Consider the following 22887-nt stretch of genomic DNA (forward strand, 5'->3'; position numbering starts at 1 on the left):
TTTGTCGTATTTTGCTAAAGGTCTGTTTATCTAAATATTCACTGACAGGGCTTCCCTAGTGGCGCAGTGGTTAAGAATCCGCCTACCAATGCAGGGAACACAGGTTCGAGCCCTGGTCCGGGAAGATCTCACATGCTGCAGAGCGACTAAGACCATGTGTCACAACTACTGAGCCTGTGCTCTAGAGACCACGAGCCACAACTACTGAGCCTGCGCACTAGAGACCACGAGCCACAACTACTGAGCCTGCGCACCACAACTACCGAAGCCCGTGTGCCTACAGCCCGTGCTCTGTAACAAGAGAAGCCACCGCAATGAGAAGCCTGCGTTCTGCGACGAAGAATAGCCCCCGCTCGCCACAACTAGAGAAAGCCCGCGTGCAGCAATGAAGACCCAACTCAGCCAAAACTATTAAAAAAAAAACAAAAATTCACGTATGTATCACCAACTTTCCTTTTATAATTTTAAATTTTAATTCTTATCCCTCAATTTTTAATTTTTGGTACCATTCTCAAAGGCTATCCGATGTACTCCATATACTGTATAACTTCTTCCTTGACTTTTTCTACTTTGGAAAGTCTTTCAATAATGTACAAAAGCAAAACACAGGATCCTTCTGAAAATAACAAATATTAGACAATAAACTGAATAAATTTGGACACCTGTGACAAGATTTTAACAACAGGACTTGGGTTAAAAAAAACAAGATGTGATGGAAGTGAAATACAAATAAACAAATATGACCACTGACTTTACTGAAACCAAAATAAATAAAAAGCATTCTGCATCAAAATGATTATACATGTAACACTTGTATGATCTTTTAAATTATAGACGGTTACCATTCAGTTACATCAATTACAGTTGTGGGAAGCTCCTTTCCCTGAAACATTTTTAGAAATCCTTATCTTGAATTATATTTTAAATCGATGACAAATATTTTGGTCCTTTCATGAGTTATTTTATTTTTCAAATAGCTGTAACTCCTTTAGAATTAAGCGTGATGAAAAAGTCTAGCTGTTTTATTATTTATTTGTTCTATTTAAAAATACGGTAATTATTTAATTTTTTTCCTAGAACTGGAACACTGGTATTGAATGTAATAGGAATTGGAAGTGGTAATAGGAAGGTAATAGGAGTTGGTAATAGGAATACAAAAAGGAGTTGTAATGTCAAAATACCAAAAATAACTAAAATGTATATGCAAAATTTTTGAATAAAACTTGTTCACATTTAGAAGAAAAAACATTTTTATATTAAAAAGACATTTTTTTAAAAATTTGAGACTATAGAAATTTCAAATATTAACTGACAAATAAAATACAGGGGATAATTGATTTTTTTCCATTAATTCTATTAGAAATGGGAAAACGTCAGGTATATTTATTGAAAAATGACTGAAACCAGTTTTTCTTGTTATTTATTTGTGGGTTTTTTTTGTTGTTGTTGTTTGTTTTTGTTTTCCAGCTTTGGGGTAGAGCTGATAACTGAAGAGGGTCAAGGAATTAAATTATTCTGGAATGAGGATGTTTTTCTATGGGTCAAAGAAGCCCTGTGATTTACTAAAGATGAAGATTAAATAGAGAAACCATTTTCAGTATGAAAGAGACCATCCCCATACAATCATTTCTTTCAAAAACAAAGTCTTCCACTACTTGTGTAATTCTCCTGGGGACTTAAGCTCTGTACGTAATAATTATTGCTGATGTATTTTTTATATGATGGGTAGTGACTACCAAGAAAGTACAAGAACAACAACTGGTCTTCACAGACGTGGAAGGATACTAATGGACCATTTCCTCAGACATGCTCCAGTCTGGATTAATGTAAGGTACTAAAGGGCCCCACGTTCATGGGCACCTACCATGAACTTCCTCATAGCTTCCAGCTGCTATCATTTGCAAGACACAAGTAAAAACAAAACGATTTTTATGTAAGACTGAAACAGTTAGCAAGGCCTGCAGTATTTTTTAAGTATCATGTATTATTCATTAGGTTAAAACTGTATATGACTTGATTTGCTCTAATGACAAAAATATTAACTAAATTCCATCTCAATACAAGCATAACTCATAGCCCTATTCTTTAGAACTCCGATCTTTGTATCTGAGACAAAATAGTTTTGAAATCTCTAGCCCATTTAAAATCGTTCTCTTTTAATAACTGGATTTTAGAAATATCTTTTAAATGCCTCTTTATCTCTAGGGAGAAATCTGTGTAAGATCTTATCCACGCAGCAAAATGCCAGATGATTAAAACATTCTCATCTCAAATTCCAGACCTCTATTTTCTCTCCAATTGTCAATCCCTTTTTAATTTTCTGCGAACAGTACTGTCGGTCTGTTTTGGAAGCTATTCTAATTTAATATTTCATTATCTCTCTTCTTCAGCCTTTGAATGGCCTGTCACTTGTTATAGCCATCATAAAAAGCTAGCCAAGTACACTTCTGATCTCCAGCTATCAATTTATAGAGGCACTGAATTGTGCACACATTCTTTTTGATGTCTTCCCTCTATGTTCCCTTTTTAAAAACAAAGAAATGATGAATTTTTATTTGTATTCCCCCTCTAAACAATTTTTTTAACTATAGCAATAACTGGACCTTTAACAAACCCCTGAATATTCTTGTTCAGTAACAAACTTAAAAAATTGACAGAATATTTTTTCCACAACTCCTAATAAAATATGAAAAATGAATAGAAATTAAAGAAGTTTAATAAACATGCTATACAATATCTGAGGGCCCCCCTCCTTAGAAAGAACACTGAGAAATATATTTCATCTCTGAGAAGTTATGGAAAGATCCGTGATTTTCCTTAGTGAGTTATATATACACTAGACAGAGGGCTGGGACCTAGGTGACCTACATATGGGCATTAATCTTAGGTAAGAAACACCAATGCAATATCAAGAGTAACCATATATGTTGACAGGATATTCTTAAAAAACTTTTCTAAGTCCTCTGGACTCACCGAATATTCTTCATGAGGCTCCTAAGAAGAGAAGACTTTCCAGTGGCTCCTTCTTATATATTTGCCCAAATATGCAACAATATGGGATAAACTTTGCAATGAAATATAGTATAAGACATACTATAAAACATTAAGAATGATGCAACATTTTATGCCCAAATCTTGTCTGATTTGGTAGCATCTGCTAAGGCTGGCATGCAGCATGAAGGATGCACTATTCTCCTATAGTACCTTAGGTAGTTCTGAGGAGACAGATCCAAAATGTCACCCAAGGCCAAGGAAACAAGTAGCAAAAAGTCTTCACATAGTATAGAGATGTGTGTCTGCTGGGTCAAAGGAACTATAGAAGAGGATAGCCCAGTAAGAAATTTCTAAATAACTCATAAAATCTCTCCCCAAGAGAAAAAGTTAGCTTAAATTATTTACAAGATAATTACATCTACCTAGCCCTGCCAAAGTCACCCAGCCAGATGCCAACCATTCTCTGCCCTCCCTTGCCCTTAGCACTTCTACCTGGTGGGGGCAAAATACACACAGCTAGGAAGTACCCCAACCCTTGTGCCTCTTTTCCACTGTAGGCCTCCATTAGCCCTAATCTAGGGTGACGGGGGGGACAGGGGTTAATACTAACTCAAATTTGGAATTGAGACTTTTTTTTTATAGACTGTTTTTATGTCTAAAAGGGACCAAGGCCATTTTATTATCTGTCATCAAGAAAGTCATCTTTATCCAGTCATTCACTGAAAAAATTTGAGTCTAACAAAATAAAGTTAGATCCTTACAACAAACCACATGTCACACTTGGACAAGGTGATTCACAGAGACAACAAAATGAGTTGTAAATTTTATCAGAAGTATTGTGCCCACTTGTCAATAATGTAAAAATTTCTGGATAAAGTTATTATGTGAATTAAATGAAATACACGTTTGTAGTATGTTAATGTTACATAGAGAAATATGAACGATTATCAGTAAAACAACTTAAATTATATTTATCCCTAGCATAATTTCTCTGAGCTTTTAAAGATTAACTAATGTATCTATGAATCTCCAAAAACAGAGCTATAAAATACATTTCCCAAGTTTATTTGGCCAGAAAACCATTACCCCACTTAAGAATCCTGACATAATTTTATTGCCTATACCAGAATTGAGAAAACATGGCATGTTCGAATGAACAGTTGTCAATAACATGGTAGGTGATACAGAAGACAGATACAACCACCATGATAGATGTCTATATATAAGAGCTGAGTCGATCTTGCAGTAGAAGCTATCTCAAGAGCTAATTTACAACTTTATTTTCAATGAGATCTAGAGGTTTTTATAAATCTTAAATATAACTGTGGTCTAAAATATCTCTCACATTTCAAATAAGGGACTGGGATGCTTCACAGATTCAACCAGGGAAGAGTATTTGAAAGTATAATCACTTTGTAATGTACACAGGACAATGTTATCTGCACAGACTAGTAACAAAAAACTTGTCAGTGTGACTCTGGCACCACCTTGGACACAGGACACCATGATCAAATGACTGGACAATCAGTCAGGTTGTTACAATATTCTTCTGTCCTCTTAAAAAATAACAAACAAAACCATGCTTCAGTAACTATAAATTTCAGGCTCTACATCTGCAGAGCTTATGGACCCACGAATTTAGGGAACTATAACTTCGGGAATGCTCCAAGAAAACAATCAATCTAATTATTATTGCTATACATGCCTAAAATTGCAAATTAAATATCTCTCCAATTCAACTCTATTTATCTATTGAGTTGGTGAGCATTAACTGATTTCCACAGCACAATCACTGTAAAGGGAAGTACAGAAATTAAGATTCTAAATTAAAATGCAAAAAAGGGTCTTGCAAATCCAAATTTAAACAGCCAAATATTTCTAAACCATACATTTCAGTATAAAGCATGAAATATCCAACTTAACTTTTTCATAGCTCATTTTATATTTATTCTTTTAAACCTGAGTTTAAGCCTATAGCAAGTTTTCTCTGGAAACAAATTTGTTTCTTAGCCAGCTCAGGTTGCCATAACAAAATACCACAGACCAGGTATTTTCTCAGAGTTCTAGAGGCCGAGAAATCCAAGATCAAGGTGAACAACAATTTGGTTCCTGGTGAGAGCACTCTTTCCGGTTTGCAGACAGCTGCCTTCCTGCTGTCTCCTCATGTGGCCTTTCCTCTGTGTGTATGTGTACCTCTTCTTATAAAACCACCAATCCTACCAGATCAGGGCCCTAACCTAATGACCTCATTTAACCTTAATTGCCTCCTAAAGGCCCTATCCAAATATAATCAAGTCACACTGAGGGTTAAGGCTCCAACATGAGAATCCAGGTGGGACACAATTCAGTCCATAGCAATTTACAAAACCCATAAAACTGTTGCTATTAATTGGTCTGTTATTCTATCATTCTGAATGAATTAAAGGACTAGTACCTGTAAGATCAGAAGAATACTGTATCTTTGGCATTTGGGTTTACTTGTGGTCAACATTTTCCTATCAGAAAATAAATACTATATTGCGATCTATGACATGAATGTATTAGAGAAACACCATCAGACAAGAGCAACGAAAGGAGGCGCAAACTTTCCCTCAGAAGTGGAACTGCTTCTCTTTGTCTCTTATTAAACATGATCAAATTACCCTATCCTAAAAATTTATAATTTGTACCTCAGGACTGTCCTCGATGTCTTTTCATGGTATTCGTACTATTTCATTGCTCTGCTCCTAATGAGGAGTGATGTTAATTAGTTAAGCTAATCCTTTAAACACACACACACACACACACACACACACACACACACACACACACGATGATCATTTTGTTACAGAATTCATTTTATTTCTTAAAAGTGTCCTTTTTTTTTAGCACTTATAAGATTTCTGATTCCATGATTTAGAATCTTAAAAGAAGAAAGAAAAGCTACTTTGTTAATATCATAACCATGATAACATTTTAAAGTCATTCACTTTTTAGTTATTAAACACACAACTCTATAGCATGGAATGATGCACCATCCAGAATTGCAAAAACTTTTTTTGGTAGATTATCTGGTTAAAAAAAATTAACACAAAACTTCAGAATGCACTAATGCTATAAACATTTTATATTATTGTATCTTAAGCCACATTCATATTTGTAATAAATAACAGCAAAGACAACAACTACTCTGAAAAAAATAACAAGTTAGTAGTGGGATTTCTCAGCATCCTTAATCATCAGAGCAGTTTTTATTGTTGGTAGCAGTATTTTGATAAGATTTTAATTTAAAAAATGAGTGTAAAATTATTTTCTTCCATTTCTTTAATACTAAATCTATATGAGATGATGGATGTTCACTAAATCTATTGTGGCAATCATTTCATGATGTATGTAAAAGTCAAATTATTATATTGTACACCTTAAATTATACAGTGCTGTATGTCAATTATATCTCAATAAAACTGGGAAAAAATAGGTGAATGCTTAATTTGCTTCAATTAATATAGAATATAAAAGCATTATTAGACATCTAAACTATTCAACTATTAAGTCAGTTATTTTGTTATCAGGCATTATTCTTTCATTGATGCTTCACTTGGCAAATGTTTTTTTTATTTTTTCTTTGGTACACGGGCCTCTCACTGTTGTGGCCTCTCCCGTTGCGGAGTACAGGCTCCGGACGCGCAGGCTCAGCGGCCGTGGCTCACGGGCCCAGCCGCTCCGCGGCATCTGGGATCTTCCCCGACCAGGGCACGAACCCGTGTCCCCTGCATCGGTAGGCGGACTCTCAACCGCTACGCCACCAGGGAAGCCCCAAATGTTTTCTTTTTAATTTTTCAACATTATTCGTAAAGTGAAATCGGCCTATGGTTTTCTTTTTTTCCCTTTTTTGTTATATCTTTCTTAAAAAAGAAGTAATATGAGTTAACTTTTCACATTTTTATGTGTTCTTGTAAAGTTTTTAAAACTTGAAAGTGTTTATTTGAAAATTTTATAAAAATGCCTCAGCATGAGGTACTTTCTTTGGCCAGAAATATAAATATGTTCCCAATTTATTCTATGATTACTGACCTAACATTAAGTTGATTTGATTATTTATATTTTATAATAAACCATCCACTCTTCTTACACATTATAATACTTCATTGTAAAACTGTACAAAATGCCCTTTTATGATTTTAATCTTCATTTTATCTGGAGTTATACTTATTTTTAATATTTTTCTCTCATTTTCAACAGCCATGACAATTTTTTAAAGCTTGTGATTTTATTGCTAAAGTATACTTTAACACATTTGCTATTTTGAAATTTTAAATTTGCTTATTTATTAAACTTCAATTAAACATAATCATTAAATTCAGGCTATTCAGGTAAACGTGAAAACTCTACAATATACGTTGTGAAAGATCTGGCATGCAGGAAAATCAGGGTAATTTCTAAAGGAGTTTGCTATCCTCCCTTAGACAAACTGATGCTACTTTTCATAGTGCCCTAGTATTTTATTTCACACAGCATCGGAACCCAGTGCAGAAAAAAGAAACGTATGATATTAAAGCTGCAAAAAAATTAGCAGTAAACTATTCCAACATATTATCAATAATCTACACAATCGATAAAACATTATAATATTGGTGCTGACAAAGGTGGAGTTAGAAAGGCACTAATTCATTGAAGGTATGATCTAAATTGGTACTAACCTACAAGATCAAGGAAATTTATCAATAGCTTCGAGCTTTTAATACCAGTTTTTGTATTTTATATCTTAAAGTGATAATGAGAAATGCAGAGATTTATTTATTTACCATGATAAAATGGTAACAATGTAAATTAGTTTGGAACATATAATATTAAAATATTATTCTCAAAAAGTGTTATTAAATATATGATAAAGCTTCCTGGTAAGTTAAAAGGTCAGGTATAAACTTTGTAGTGTTTCAGTATTTATATATTTGTTTAGTTTGGTATATACTTGCTATTAATATATTGAATGAACATACACACATGTATAGTATCAAGATTTTTTTCCTTCACACTAGTTTGTATTTCATAAAATCATCATGTGTTTCCTTTATAGTGAGAAAAAAGTATTTTAATGCTGCATTTATGTGAAAAGCAATTTTAAAAATTGTAAGATGTTTAGCAGGAAAACATGTTATTTCAACCAAGATTCTGGTAAGTGGAACAACCCAATTAATATTTTTACTTCAAAGAAACAGAGCATGGCATTAACTCAAGATTATTTGTTTTGTATAAAAAACAACAGCCAAAACACTACATTGTACATACTGAGATGTAAATCCCAAACCAGAAGTCTATCACAGGAAATATGCCAGGCACGCCCAAAAAGGGAGCTCAACAATTTGCACCAATGTGTAAGGACTTATGTAAACAGGAAAAATGAAGAAATTTCTCTGCATATTTTCCCTCTGTTTTCCTCTAGGTTTACTACCCCCTGTTCCTTGTATCACTGAATGACCAGAAGGAAACTAACTTGCATGCAATTCCTTTAACTTGAAAAGAAAATTTAAAAGTTGTAGAGAAAGACAGAGACCCTCTTTTGATATTCTACTGAACTGTAGTTTGAATTGATTCACTACTTTTTAAAGATCTCAGTAATTTTATCTTAGCTCATTAGCTGTCAATTAAAAGTGCTTTTATAAAGTTTGAGGATTAAATTTTATGTCACAGTACTTTCAGATAATTAAGTCAACTGAACAGAATGTCTTCATCATATAAAATTAAAGGAAGAATCTAGACCTCAAAAATATACTAGATTTACACATTTTAATAGGAATACTTCCCTGGGCTACAACCTTGATCCAAGGCCCCATTCCTCCGTTATTGCCTTTTTGTCTGTTCTCAACAAAGTATCCAGTATCTAATTTTTAATGAAAGTAAGGCCGATTACGTAATTCCCCTTCAAAAAAACAAAGTCCCGTTCCATCTGTTATGGACTTAATGTTTGAGTTTTCACAAAATTCCTATTTTGAACTCCTAACCCCCAATGTGACTGTATTAGGAAATGGGGACTTTGGAAGGTAATTAGGCACAGATGAGGTCATGAGGGTAGCACCTCAGTAGTGGAATTAGTGTCCTGCCTTCATAATCGGATTGCTATCCATATAAAAAGAGGGGAAAATACCAGATTTCACTCTCTCCGCATGTGTACAAAGAAGAGGTCACGTGAGTACATAGCAAGATGGCAGCCATCTGCAAAACAGGAAGAGAGACCTCACCAGGAGTCAAATCTTCCCAAAACCTTAATCTTGGACTTCCCAGGGTTCAGAACTGTAAAATTAAATATCTGTTGTTTAAGCCACCCTGCCTATGGTATTTTGTTACAGCAGCCCAAATTGACTTAGACAATCTCAAAATAAAAATCAACTGTAATTATCCACAAGGTTGTACAAAAGGAGGCCTCTGCTGCTACCCTCAGCTGCTCCCTCAGCTCTGCCCACACGGTCTTCCTGTTCTTTATGCACCCACTATGCTCCAGGCTCAGGACCTTGGTACTTTCGGTTACCTCTGCCTGCAACCTTCTTGCTCGAAGACTTCATGACTCTCATGCTCACCAACTATAGACTTTTGCCACAATGCTGCCTTATCCACAAAGCCTTCCTTATCCACACATTTTGAATATCAACTCCCCAACTCCTAACCCAGGAACTACCTACAACTATTGCCTATTTTATTTTATTTATTCATTTATTTTTGCGGTACTCGGGCCTCTCACTGTTGTGGCCTCTCCTGTTGCGGAGCACAGGCTCCAGACGCACAGGCTCAGCGGCCATGGCTCACGGGCCCAGCTGCTCCGCGGCATGTGGAATCTTCCCGGACTGGGGCACGAACCCACGTCCCCTGCATCAGCAGGCGGACCCTCAACCACTGTGCCACCAGTGAAGCCCCCTATTTTATTTTTACCTCAAACATTTATTATGCTACAATATATCCCATTATTTTCATTGTCTATTTGTTTATTTTATGCCCTATTTCCATCAGAATGTAAGCTCCATGAGTACAGGGGTTTTTCTCTATTTCTTCAGTGCTATATGCCCATTATAAACTGTTTTTTAAAACAGTAAATGTAAACTATTAGCACTCTCTAATACAATATTGGCCATGTCTTGGAACAGATTAATTGCTTATGAAAGATTATCACATAAGCAATCAGTAAAGGCCAAAAAGCTTTTTCCTCTATAATTTCTATACTAACATCATATGACGTACAGTAGCTATATTTTCTGTAATAAAACAAACAAACGTTGAGACAGGAAAGACAGGGGTAGGGGCTTAAGGGATAGAAACTACTATTTATAAAATAAATAAGCTACAAGGATATATTATACAGCACAGGGAATATAGGCAATATTTTATAATAACTATAAATGGAGTATAACTTTTAAAAATTGTGAATCACTATACTGTACACTATACTGTATATAATATTGTACATTAACTATACCTCAATTTTAAAAGTGATAAATTACAACACAGTATTATAGACAGTTCAATTTATAAAAAGCAAGTATTTTTGTTAAGGCATATGAGACCCCCAAGGATATTAATACAACTCCTGAAAATTCTCCTGTCTTCTTTCAGTAAAATCAATGTACCTTTGTGATAGAAGTATGTTCATTTTAAAATTTCTAAAATAGAAATTATAAATTGCCTTGCTTACATTACAAGGTAAGTGTAAGGACAAAAGTATCTAGTACCTGAAAGTTATGCAAGTTGAGGTTCCTTATTATTTTCTCTTAGCATATTCTTATATAACTATAATAATTCTACAAATAAATATCAACATAAATTTCTAATGACAAATGACAAGAAAATTCTATGAAGACATTCCACGAAGACATAACAAATTAATAAAGTTCTGTGATTAAAACAAATTAAGTCAGAATATTCAGCTATTTTTACTGAGTTCATTGCTCGTTTTTTTATACTCTTAAACAGATAAATTAGATCTGAACATTAAGTGTGGTTTGGGTGCCCGCTAAAATAAAAGTACCGACCAGTGAAATCCTCAAAAGTAGAAACTTTCAGATAGGATTTTAATTAAATATACTATTTGAAAACTTTAAATACATCATGGAGAAAAAATAATCACATTTGAATTCAAGACTCTTTCGAAAGTAATCACCTTTGTAAAATTAGAACACAAGGTATCTTATGAGAATTCAGAGACACAAACTGAGTAAAAGAAGAGGCCGTTTCCTTCAGTTATGCCTTCAATTAGAGTATGCTTTCCCATTTATTAAATTCAGAAACCTAGAATGATCCTGGATATCTGATATGTTCTGATGAGCTGCATGAAAAAAGCCAGTAATTATTAACTTTTCAAGATCTTGTTGACATTTCTGATTTTATTCCTGTGTCATTTACCCACACAGCCTGTAACACTGGATATGAATTTTAAAGTAGCACAGGCCAGGCAAGGTCAGAGGCTTATGGATGAGATCTCAGCAAGGAAGGAGAAGCGAATATTAACATAAACGGGACTAAATAAATAATCCAAAGACAGAGCTTCTTTTCCTTTGTTATTTTAAATTATGCCACATACCAAAGTGTCTTACAACTTCTGAAAACATCTATATCAATATTTTATCTTATTGATTTTCAAAGTAATCAAAGTAATACTTTTTATTCTCTGAGACTATTAAAATCATCCTTTGTAAATATTCACGGTTTATTCTAAATTAGAAAGAAAAACATTTACACCAAGTCAAGACTCTTCCGTAGGATAATGAAAAAAAGATGTGTATACTATGTGATACCAATCTGAAAAAAACATGTTCGGATTTACTTTATGTGCCATATTTTATGTCTGTTCCAGCAAAAAATAGATGAAGACTTTCATGAACGTGATTTCAATGAGAGAGCAAAAGAAATAAGAAACTGAAGATTCTCATACAAAGTACGTATCTTACTAACTCCTGTGCACAATCCTGGCTCCCAAGGAATAAACCTGAGTCAAAATTATCTCAAAAGTAAAATATCAGAAATTTTAACTGAGGAGGAGCTTGAAGATGGCAGAGGAGTAAGCTGTGGAGATCACCTTCGTCCCCACAAATACATCAAAAATACACCTACATGTGGAACAACTCCTACAGAACACCTACTGAAAACGCTGGCAGAAGACCTCAGACCTCCCAAAAGGGGTAGGGCAAAAGAAAAAATAATAAACAGAGACAAAAGGATACGGACGGGATCTGCACCAGCGGGAGGGAGCTGTGAAGGAGGAAAGGTGTCCACAAACTAGGAAGACCCTTCCTAGACGGAGACTGCGGGTGGTGGAGGAGGAAGCTTCGGAGCCGCAGAGGAGAGCACAGCAACAGGGGTGCGGAGGGCAAAGCGGAGAGATTCCCGCACAGAGGATCTGAGCCGACCGGCACTCACCAGCCGACAGGCTTGTCTGCTCACCTGCCGGAACGGGCGGGGCTGGGAGCTGAGGCTCGGCCTTCAGCCGGATCGCAGGGAGAGGACTGGGGTTGGCAGCGTGAACACAGCCTGCAGGGGGTTAGTGCGCCACGGTAGCCGGGAGGGAGTCCGGGGAAAAGTCTGGATCTGCCGAAGAGGCAAGAGACTTCTTCCCTCTGTTTCCTGGTGCGCGAGGAGAGGGGATTAAGAGCGCCGCTTAAACGAGCTCCAGAGACGGGCGCGAGCCACGGCTATCAGCGCGGACCCCAGAGACAGGGATGAGACGCTAAGGCTGCTGCTGCCGCCACCAAGAAGCCTGTGTGCGAGCACAGGTCACTATCCACACCTCCCTTCCGGGGAGCCTGTGCAGCGCGCCACTGCCAGGGTCCACTGATTCAGGGACAACTTCCCCGGGAGAACACACAGCACGCCTCAGGCTGGTACAACGTCACGCCGGCCTCTGCCGACGCAGGCTCGCCCCGCACTCCATACCCCTCCCTACCCCCGGCCTGAATGAGCCAGAGCCCCCGAATCAGCTGCTCCTTTAACCCCTCCTGTCCCAGTGAAGAACAGACGCCCTCAGGCGACCAACACGCAGAGGCAGGGCCCAATCCAAAGCTGAGCCCCTGGGAGATGTGAGAACAAAGAGAAAGGAAAATCCCTCCCAGCAGCCTCAGGAGCAGCGGATTAAATATCCACAATCAACTTGATGTACCCTGCATCTGTGGAATACCTGAACAGACAACAAATCATCCCAAATTGAGGAGGTGGACTTTTGGAGCAACGAAATATATATATTTTTCCCTTTTTCTCTTTTTGTGAGTGTGTATGTACATGCATCTGTGTGTGATTTTGTCTGTATAGCTTTGCTTTTACCATTTGTCCTAGGGTTCTGTCTGTCGTTTTTTTGTCATTGTTGTTTTTTAGTATACTTTTTAGCACCTGTTATCATTAGTGGATTTGTTTTTTTGGTTTGGTTGCTCTCTTCTTTCTTTCTTTTTAAAAATTTTTTTAATAATTACTTTTTATTTTAATAACTATTTTATTTTATTTTACTTTATTTTATTATCTTCTTTCTTTCTTTTTTTTCTCCCTTTTATTCTGAGCCGTGTGGATGACAGGCTCTTGGTGCTCCAGCCAGGCATAAGGGCTGTGCCTCTGAGGTGGGAGAGCCAGGTTCAGGACACTGGTCCACAAGAGACCTCCCAGCTCCATGTAATATCAAACAGCTAAAATCTCCCAGAGATCTCCATCTCAATGCAAAGACCCAGCTCCATTCAACGACCAGCAAGCTACAGTGCTGGACACCCTATGCTTAACAACTAGCAAGACAGGAACACAACTCCATCCATTAGCACAAAGGCTGCCTAAAATCATAATAAGGCCACAGACACCCCAAAACATACCACCAGACGTGGACCTGCCCACCAGAAAGATAAGATCCAGCCTCATCCACCAGAACAGAGGCACTAGTCCCCTCCACCAGGAAGCCTACACTACCCACTGAACCAACCTTAGCCACTGGGGACAGACACCAAAAACAATGGGAACTACACACCTGCAGCCTGCAAAGAGGAGACCCCAAACACAGTAAGTTAAGCAAAATAAGAAGACAGAGAAACAAACTGCAGATGAAGGAGCAAGGCAAAAACCTACCAAACCTAAAAAATGAAGAGGAAATAGGCAGTCTACCATTAAAAGAATTCAGAATAATGATAGCAAAGATGATCCAAAATCTTGGAAACAGAATGGAGAAAATACAAGAAAAGTTTAACAAGGACAGAGAAGAACTGAAGAGTAAACAAACAGTAATGAACACACAATAAATGAAATTTTAAATTCTCTTGAAGGGAATCAATAGAAGAATAACTAAGGCAGAAGAACAGATAAGTGACCTGGAAGGTAAAACAGTGGAAATAACTAATGCAGAGCAGAATAAAGAAAAAAGAATGAAAAAAATTAAGAACAGTCTCAGAGACCTCTGGGACAACATTAAACGCATAAACACTTGAATTATAGGGGTCCCACAAGAAGAAGAGAAAAAGAAAGGGACTGAGAAAATATTTGAAGAGATTATAGTTGAAAACTTCCCTAATATGGGAAAGGAAATAGGTAACCAAGTCCAGGAAATACAGAGAGTCCCATACAGGATAAATCCAAGGAGAAATACACCAAAACACATATTAATCAAACTATCAAATATTAAATACAAAGAAAAAATATTAAAAGCAGCAAGGGAAAAACAACAAATAACACACAAGGGAATCCCCATATGGTTAACAGCTGATCTTTCAGCAGAAACTCTGCAAGCCAGAAGGGAGTGGCAAGACATATTTAAAGTGATGAAGGAGAAAAACCTACAACCAGATTACTCTACCCAACAAGGATCTCAATCAGATTTGACAGAGAAATTAAAACCTTTACAGACAAGCAAAAGCTGAGAGAGTTCAGTACCACCAAACCACCTTTACAACAAATGCTAAAAGAACTTCTCTAGGCAGGAAACACAAGAGAAGGAAAAGACCTACAAAAACCAGCCCAAAACAATTAAGAAAATGGTAATAGGAACATACATATCGATAATTACCTTAAATGTAAATGGATTAAATGCTCCAACCAAAAGACATAGACTGGTTGAATGGATACAAAACCAAGACCTGTGTATATGCTGTCTACGAGAGACCCACTTCAGACCTAGGGACACATACAGACTGCAAGTTAGGGGATGGAAAAAGATATTCCATGGAAATGGAAATCAAAAGAAAGCTGGAGTATCAATTCTCATATCAGACAAAAAAGACTATAAAACAAAGACTATTACAAGAGACAAAGAAGGATACTACATAATGATCAAGGGATCAATCCAAGAAGATATAACAATGGAAATATTTCTGCACCCAACATAGGATCACCTCAATACACAAGGCAAATAAATAATAACAGCCATAAAAGGGGTAATTGACAGTAACACAATCATAGTAGGGGACTTTAACACCCCACTTTCACCAATGGACAGATCATCCAAAATGAAAATAAATAAGGAAACTCAAGCTTTAAATAACACATTAAACAAGATAGAGTTAATGGATATTTATAGGACATTCCATCCAAAAACAACAGAATACACATTTTTCTCAAGTGCTCATGGAATATTCTCCAGGACAGCTTATATCTTGGCTCACAAATCAAGCCTGGGTAAATTTAATAAAATTGAAATCGTATCACATATCTTTTCCGACCACAATACTATGAAACTAGATGTCAATTATAGGAAAAAATATGTAAAAAATACAACCACATGGAGGCTAACCAATACACTACTTAATAACCAAGAGATCATTGAAGAAATGAAAGAGGAAATCAAAAAATACCTAGAAACAAATGACAATGAAAATACGACAACCCAAAATCTATGGGATGTAGCAAAAGCAGTTCTAAGAGGGAAGTTTATAGCAATACAATCCTACCTTAAGAAACAGGAAACATCTCGAATAAACAACCTAACCTTGCACCTAAAGCAATCAGAGAAAGAAAAACAAAAAAACCCCAAAGTTATCAGAAGGAAAGGAATCATAAAAATCAGATCAGAAATAAATGAAAAAGAAATGAAGGAAACGATAGCAAAGATCAATAAAACTAAAAGCTGGTTCTTTGAGAAGATAAACAAAATTAATAAACCATTAGCCAGACTCATCAAGAAAATGAGGGAGAAGACTCAAATGAATAGAATTAGAAATGAAAAAGGAGAAGTAACAACTGACACTGCAGAAACACATAGGATCATGACAGATTACTACAAGCAACTGTATGCCAATAAAATGGACAACCTGGAAGAAATGGACAAATTCTTAGAAATGCACAACCTTCGGAGACTGAACCAGGAAGAAATAGAAAATATGAACAGACCAGTCACAAGCTCTGAACTTGAAACTGTGATTAAAAATCTTCCAACAAACAAAAGCCCAGGACCAGATGGCTTCACAGGCGAATTGTATCAAACATTTAGAGAAGAGCTAACACCTATCCTTCTCAAACTCTTACGAAATACAGCAGAGGGAGGAACACTCCCAAACTCATTCTACGAGGCCACCATCACCCTGATACCAAAACCAGACAAGGATGTCACAAAGAAAGAAAACTACAGGCCAATATCTCTGATGAAGATAGATGCAAAAATCCTCAACAAAGTACTAGCAAACAGAATCCAACAGCACATGAAAAGGATCATACACCATGATCAACTGGGGTTTATCCCAGGAATTCAAGGATTCTTCAATATGTGCAAATCAATCAATGTGATCCACCATATTAAAAAATTGAATGAGAAAAACCATATGATCATCTCAATAGATGCAGAGAAAGCTTTCGACAAAATTCAACACCCATTTATGATAAAAACCCTCCAGAAAGTAGGCATAGAGGGAACTTTTCTCTACATAATAAAGGCCATATATGGCAAACCCACAGCCAACATCATCCTCAGGGTGAAAAACTGAATCCATTTCTACTAAGATCAGGAACAAGACAAGGTTGCCCACTCTCACAACTATTATTCAACATAGTTTTACAAGTTTCAGCCACAGCAATCAGAGGGAAAAAAAGAAATAAAAAGAATCCAAATCAGAAAAGAAGAAGTAAAGCTGTCACTGTTTGCAGATGACATGATACTATACATAGAGAATCCTAAAGATGCTACCAGAAAACTACTAGAACTAATCAATGAATTTGGTAAAGTAGCAGGATACAAAATTAATGCACAGATATCTCTTGCATTCCTACAAACTAATGATGAAAAATCTGAACGAGAAATTAAGAAAACCTTCCCATTTACCCTTGCAACAAAAAGAATAAAATATCTAGGAATAAACCTAAGGAGACAAAAGACCTGTATGCAGAAAATTATAAGACACTGATGAAAGAAATTAAAGATGATACAAATAGATGGAGAGATATACCATGTTCTTGGATTGGAAAAATCAACATTGTGAAAATGACTCTACTACCCAAAGCAATCTACAGATTCAACGCAATCCCTATCAAACTACCACTGGCATTTTTCACAGAACTAGTACAAAAAATTTCACAATTTGTATGGAAACAAAAAAGACCCCGAATAGCCAAAGCAATCTTGAGAACGAAAAATGGAGCTGGAGGAATCAGGCTCCCTGACTTCAGACTATACTACAAAGCTACAGTAATCAAGACAGTATGGTACTGGCACAAAAATAGAAATATAGATCAGTGGAACAGGATAGAAAGCCCAGAGATAAATCCATGCACAGATGGTCACCTTACCTTTGATAAAGGAGGTGAAAATATACAGTGGAGAAAAGACAGCCTCTTCAATAAGTGGTGCTGGGAAAACTGGAAAGCTACATGTAAAAGAATGAAATTAGAACACTCCCTAACACCATACTCGAAAATAAACTCAAAATGGATTAAAGACCTAAATGTAAGGCCAGAAACTATCAAACTCTTAGAGGAAAACATAGGCAGAACACTCTATGACATAAATCACAGCAAGATCCTTTTTGACCCACCTCCTAGAAAAATGGAAATAAAAACAAACAAATGGGACCTGATGAAACTTAAGAGCTTTTGCACAGCAATGGAAAACATAAACAAGACCAAAAGACAACCCTTAGAATGGGAGAAAATATTTACAAATGAAGCAACTGACAAAGGATTAATCTCCAAAAATTACAAGCAGCCCATGCAGCTCAATACCAAAAAAACAAAAACCCCAATCCAAAAATGAGCAGAAGACCTAAATAGACATTTCTCCAAAGAAGATATACAGATTGCCAACAAACACATGAAAGAATGCTCAACATCATTAATCATTACAGAAATGCAAATCAAAACTAGAATGAAGTATCATCTCACACCAGTCAGAATGGCCATCATCAAAAAATCTAGAAACAATAAATGCTGGAGAGGGTGTGGAGAAAAGGGAACCCTCTTGCACTGTTGGTGGGAATGTAAATCGATACAGCCACTATGGAGAACACTATGGAGGTTCCTCAAAAAAACTAAAAATAGTACTACCTTATGACCCAGCAATCCCACTACTGGGCATATACCCTAAGAAAACCATAATTCAAAAAGAGTCATGTACCACGATGTTCACTGCAGCTCTATTTACAGTAGCCAGGACATGGAAGCAACCTAAGTGTCCATCAACAGATGAATGGATAAAGAAGTCATGGCACATATATACAATGGAATATTACTCAACTACAAAAACAAATGAAATTGAGTTATCTGTAGTGAGGTGGATGGACCTAGAGACTGTCATTCAGAGTGAAGTACGTCAGAAAGAGAAAAACAAATACCATATGCTAACCCATATATATGGAATCTAAAAAAAAAAAAAAAAAAAAAAAAGAAAGAAATGGTCCTGATGAACCTAGGGGCAGGACAGGAATAAAAACGCAGAGGTAGAGAATGGACTTGAGGACACGGGGAGGGGGAAGGGTAAGCTGGGACGAAGTGAGAGAGTGGCATGGACATATATACACTACCAAACGTAAGGTAGATAGCTAGTGGGAAGCAGCCGCACAGTACAGGGAGATCAGCTCGGTGCTTTGTGACCACCTAGAGGGGTGGGATAGGGAGGGTGGGAGGGAGACTCAAGAGGGAAGAGATATGGGGACATATGTATAACTGATTCACTTTGTTATAAAGCAGAAACTAACACACCATTGTAAAGCAATTATACTTCAATAAAGATGTTAAAAAAAGAAATTTTATCTATTGTAGTACTTAAAAGTATAAAGTTTAGCATTAGAATTTATATGAAATTTGACCCCATTTCTTACCAATGATGTGGACTTTCATTAAAGACTCAGCTTCAATTTCTCCTTCTTCAAAATTATTGAGCAAAGTTATTTAAATAAATGAGATATTATAATTTACTAGACTGGTGAATTATGTTATTATTTTAGGTTCTAATAATCTAGGGGAAAATGCATTTTTCATTGATTTCTTAAACATCAGCCCATTGAAAAATTAAGCAAAGTTATTTTGTTTTGATATTCCTGGGTAACCTACTCCTGAAGAGATACGTTCCTCCTCTCTATTTTCAGCTTTTTAATAGTTCAAGAACGACAGAACAGTAAGTCTCTACTGTAAGTGAGGTGGGTGGGGGAAGGAGGAAGCAAGTTGAAAAGCAATATGAAAAATCTCATTTGGGTTATTTCATTAGTAAGTGTTCACATTTGAATATATATTTCATAGGACTGTACCCCAAACTGTTAGTCATGATTAGCTTCAGTAGGTGTTACAGTTGGAGACTTTCATCTTCTATCTTAAATACACACGCACTATTGAAATTTCTGCTACTGTGGTACATGGCTTGTAGAAAGAGAAAGAAATCTGTTTTTAAGTGTGTGAGGTTGTTGGGGCCCAGGGCAACCCACCCCAAAATGCACCTCAATGGCATATTGATTATTTTGAATAAAGTTATGTGAGAAACAACCAATGGAAAATAAACGATAAAAAAGAAAAACTCTGATGCCCCTTTTTCCCCCTAAAAGTGGGAAATACATCTCCCATGTGATACCAGGAGGATAGAAAGCATCCGTATCACCAAAGTTAGGGAATTCAAGGCTAAGCAAGCTGTATAGACAAAGTTTGTTACTTCATTAGTCTGCTACCCCAAACACAAGCCCCCTTGTTTTGTTACATCTCTTCAAATAGTTGTTTCTTTGTCTAAACATGATATATTATTGGCCTGCTCTGGACACTTCGGGGGGGTCCCATTTTTATGACTTACATGCATACAAATTAATTTTTTTAATTAATCTTTTCATCTGTCTTGTGTCAATTATTAGACCAGCCAAAAGAACTCCAGAAGAGCTGGGGCGGGGGGTGGGGGTAGGGATGTGGAATCTCCCCCTCCCTAGACAAAGTTCTGATATCCTTCCTTGGGAATTTAATGGAAAGTTTGAGGATTTCTGGATAATCACTATTGGCAACAAAAGAGAAACACAATCATGAAAGCTTGCTAACAAATTAAAAACACTCAAGCTGGCCTCAAGTTTGTTCAACATAGTACTACAGATCAGGTAACAGTGACATTATAGGCAGAGTACTGATATAAAAATGTTTTGACTCAAAACTTCTATATCCAGCCAGTTTGTTCTTCTAAAGTAAGTTCAAAAGAAAGATATAATTGTAGAGTAATAAGATTATTATCCTGTTGACATACCCGACAACAGGTGATAACAATTTTGAAAGGAAATAAAATGGATGAAATAATTTTTAAAAAAATGAGAAACACAACCGTACAGCTCAGTATTATCTGATTAATTGTTGTTATAATAGTTGCAACATTTAATTGCAAACATCAAAAATAATTCTTGAAAAAAGAATGCAATAGACAAAGTTAAAAACGAAAAATAAGAAAAACAAAACTGAACCTACATCCCAGTAATTCCTAAAAGGACTTGGAATTAATAGGGTGAGTTGTAAAGAAGTCAGATTACGTTTAATTCTCATGTAACATTAGAAACTACTTACATGCACCATTGTTTCTATTATAGAGAAAAATCATAATTTTAATATCTTTAAAGACTTGATATGATGAAAACAACATGTACTTTTAAAAATATTAAAAAGGGGCTTCCCTGGTGGCACAGTGGTTGAGAGTCTGCCTGCCGATGCAGGGGACACAGGTTCGTGCCCCGGTCCAGGAAGATCCCACATGCCGTGAAGCGGCTGGGCCCGTGAGCCATGGCCGCTGAGCCTGCGCTCCGCAATGGGAGAGGCTACAACAGTGAGAGGCCCGCGTACCGCAAAAAAAAAAAAAAGTACTTTTTAAATTCTCAAGTGGTTCTTTCTCCTTACCATTTACTTATGTGAAAGGCAGGGTACAAGGGGGAAAAGTGGGAACGAGTTAGAAAATGGATAACATCTAAAACCAGAGCTGTGAATGGGCAAAGACCCTGCTTTCTGGGTCACAGCTGGTCCTCATAGATGATGAGGCTGCACTTAAAAGAATTCCTACTTAGAATTGTCAGGTTCTGCCCTTATTAGTATATAGGGTGTCTCTAAGAAATACCACTGGCACAAGCTTCCTCCCCTGTATCTTCCTAAATAACTTATTCCCCCTCCCTTCCTCACAGTGAAGCCTTCTCAATCAAGTCTTCCAGTTGATGTTTTTCTATTTCTTTAGGTCTATCATTCATTCCTTTAACCAACACTTTTTATCGAGTCCACAATATACTAAGACAGTGGTATCTTTTTCTTATATCCTAGAGTAAGGCAGAGATACACAGAGAGAGACAGAGAGACAGTAAAACACAGTAAGATGTGATAAGAACTAGAGAGTCTACAATGTACACCTCGCTTCCTTTAGCAATTTGTGGGTCTGGACTACTGCTACACAGTTTTGATTTTTAAAAAAATACATCTATTACTTTTTAAGTTATTGGTATCAATTGGAAAGGCAGAATTATTTGTTAAACAACAGAGTAGAAGGACACCTCCATGGATACAGGCTCTCCTGTATTCACAGAGTGACAGCTTATTCACAGAGTGAATTCACAGAGTGACAGCCTATGAACAATATATTGCTCATGAAAATCAAGTTTCTTCTTTTGCATAAATCAAAGTTTACCACAGACTCTTAAATGACATGTGAACAAAACACTATCACAGTTGCTCCTTTTTTTTTCAAATATTAGATATTTAAGATAGATGAGAACATGGTATTCCAAGAGTTGTTCACATTCTTTTACTTACAGCCCTCATAGATGTCAGTGGGAATATGGACTGCTGCATGCTGATAGGATATTTGTCGCCCAAAATTAGCATCATCGATAAAAACAGGTTTTATCCTCTGGCTGCCTGGCTCACTATCGTTCTTTTCCGGCTATAAAGAAAAAATAGACAATAAACAGAATATTACAACTTATGCTAACACAGGTATTCTCACATTCACTTCTTCATTTGCCAAATGCATAGTCTTTAAAAAACAGATCTACAAGAATATTTTAAAATATAGTCCCATGATGACATCAGACACACAAATTTCCATTCAGGTATTAGCTTTCACATTATAACCTAACTTCTCTCCTAATTTCCTCAACGTTGGAATCACTCGGGATCATCCTGAGAGGACCAGAGCTTTCCCACATCCAGTACTTATTAGAATGTACATTTAAAGAATAGCCTAAGTACCTTTAAATACAACCAACGTAAAAGTTTCCCCTTGAAATAAATTTCACCACTTATGTTACCAAATTTCTATAATTTTTAGTTTGATAACCAAAGGTACACATGACCTTTGTGTAAAAATAATAGCAATGAAGGATTATTTTATGTCATATTCCCTTGATTTCTGCATGTTTTCCAGGTGTATCAATTTTTGTTTTAAAAAAGTAAGTACAAATACTAGGAAAGAAGAGATCTACTGTAACTCTTAGTACAATCGAATCCTAACTTCAACCAATTTGTCTCCCAAGGTAGGAGAAAAGATCCAATCAA

At 36.4% G+C, this 22887-nt stretch overlaps 1 protein-coding gene across 7 annotated transcripts in view; it reads right to left on the reverse strand.

Annotated features, from left to right (window-relative positions):
* The window catches only part of CACNA2D1 (calcium voltage-gated channel auxiliary subunit alpha2delta 1), a 504876-nt gene that overhangs the window by 163127 nt on the left and 318862 nt on the right, over positions 1 to 22887 (reverse strand). For all 7 annotated transcript variants that reach the window (XM_065883782.1, XM_065883785.1, XM_065883783.1 and 4 more), the window contains exon 6: positions 22144 to 22273. In XM_065883782.1, coding sequence (XP_065739854.1) covers positions 22144 to 22273 — 130 coding nt within the window. The remainder of the gene's footprint in view (positions 1 to 22143; positions 22274 to 22887) is intronic.

This window comes from Phocoena phocoena, chromosome 9 (assembly GCF_963924675.1).
Source record: "Phocoena phocoena chromosome 9, mPhoPho1.1, whole genome shotgun sequence".
NCBI lineage: Eukaryota > Metazoa > Chordata > Mammalia > Artiodactyla > Phocoenidae > Phocoena > Phocoena phocoena.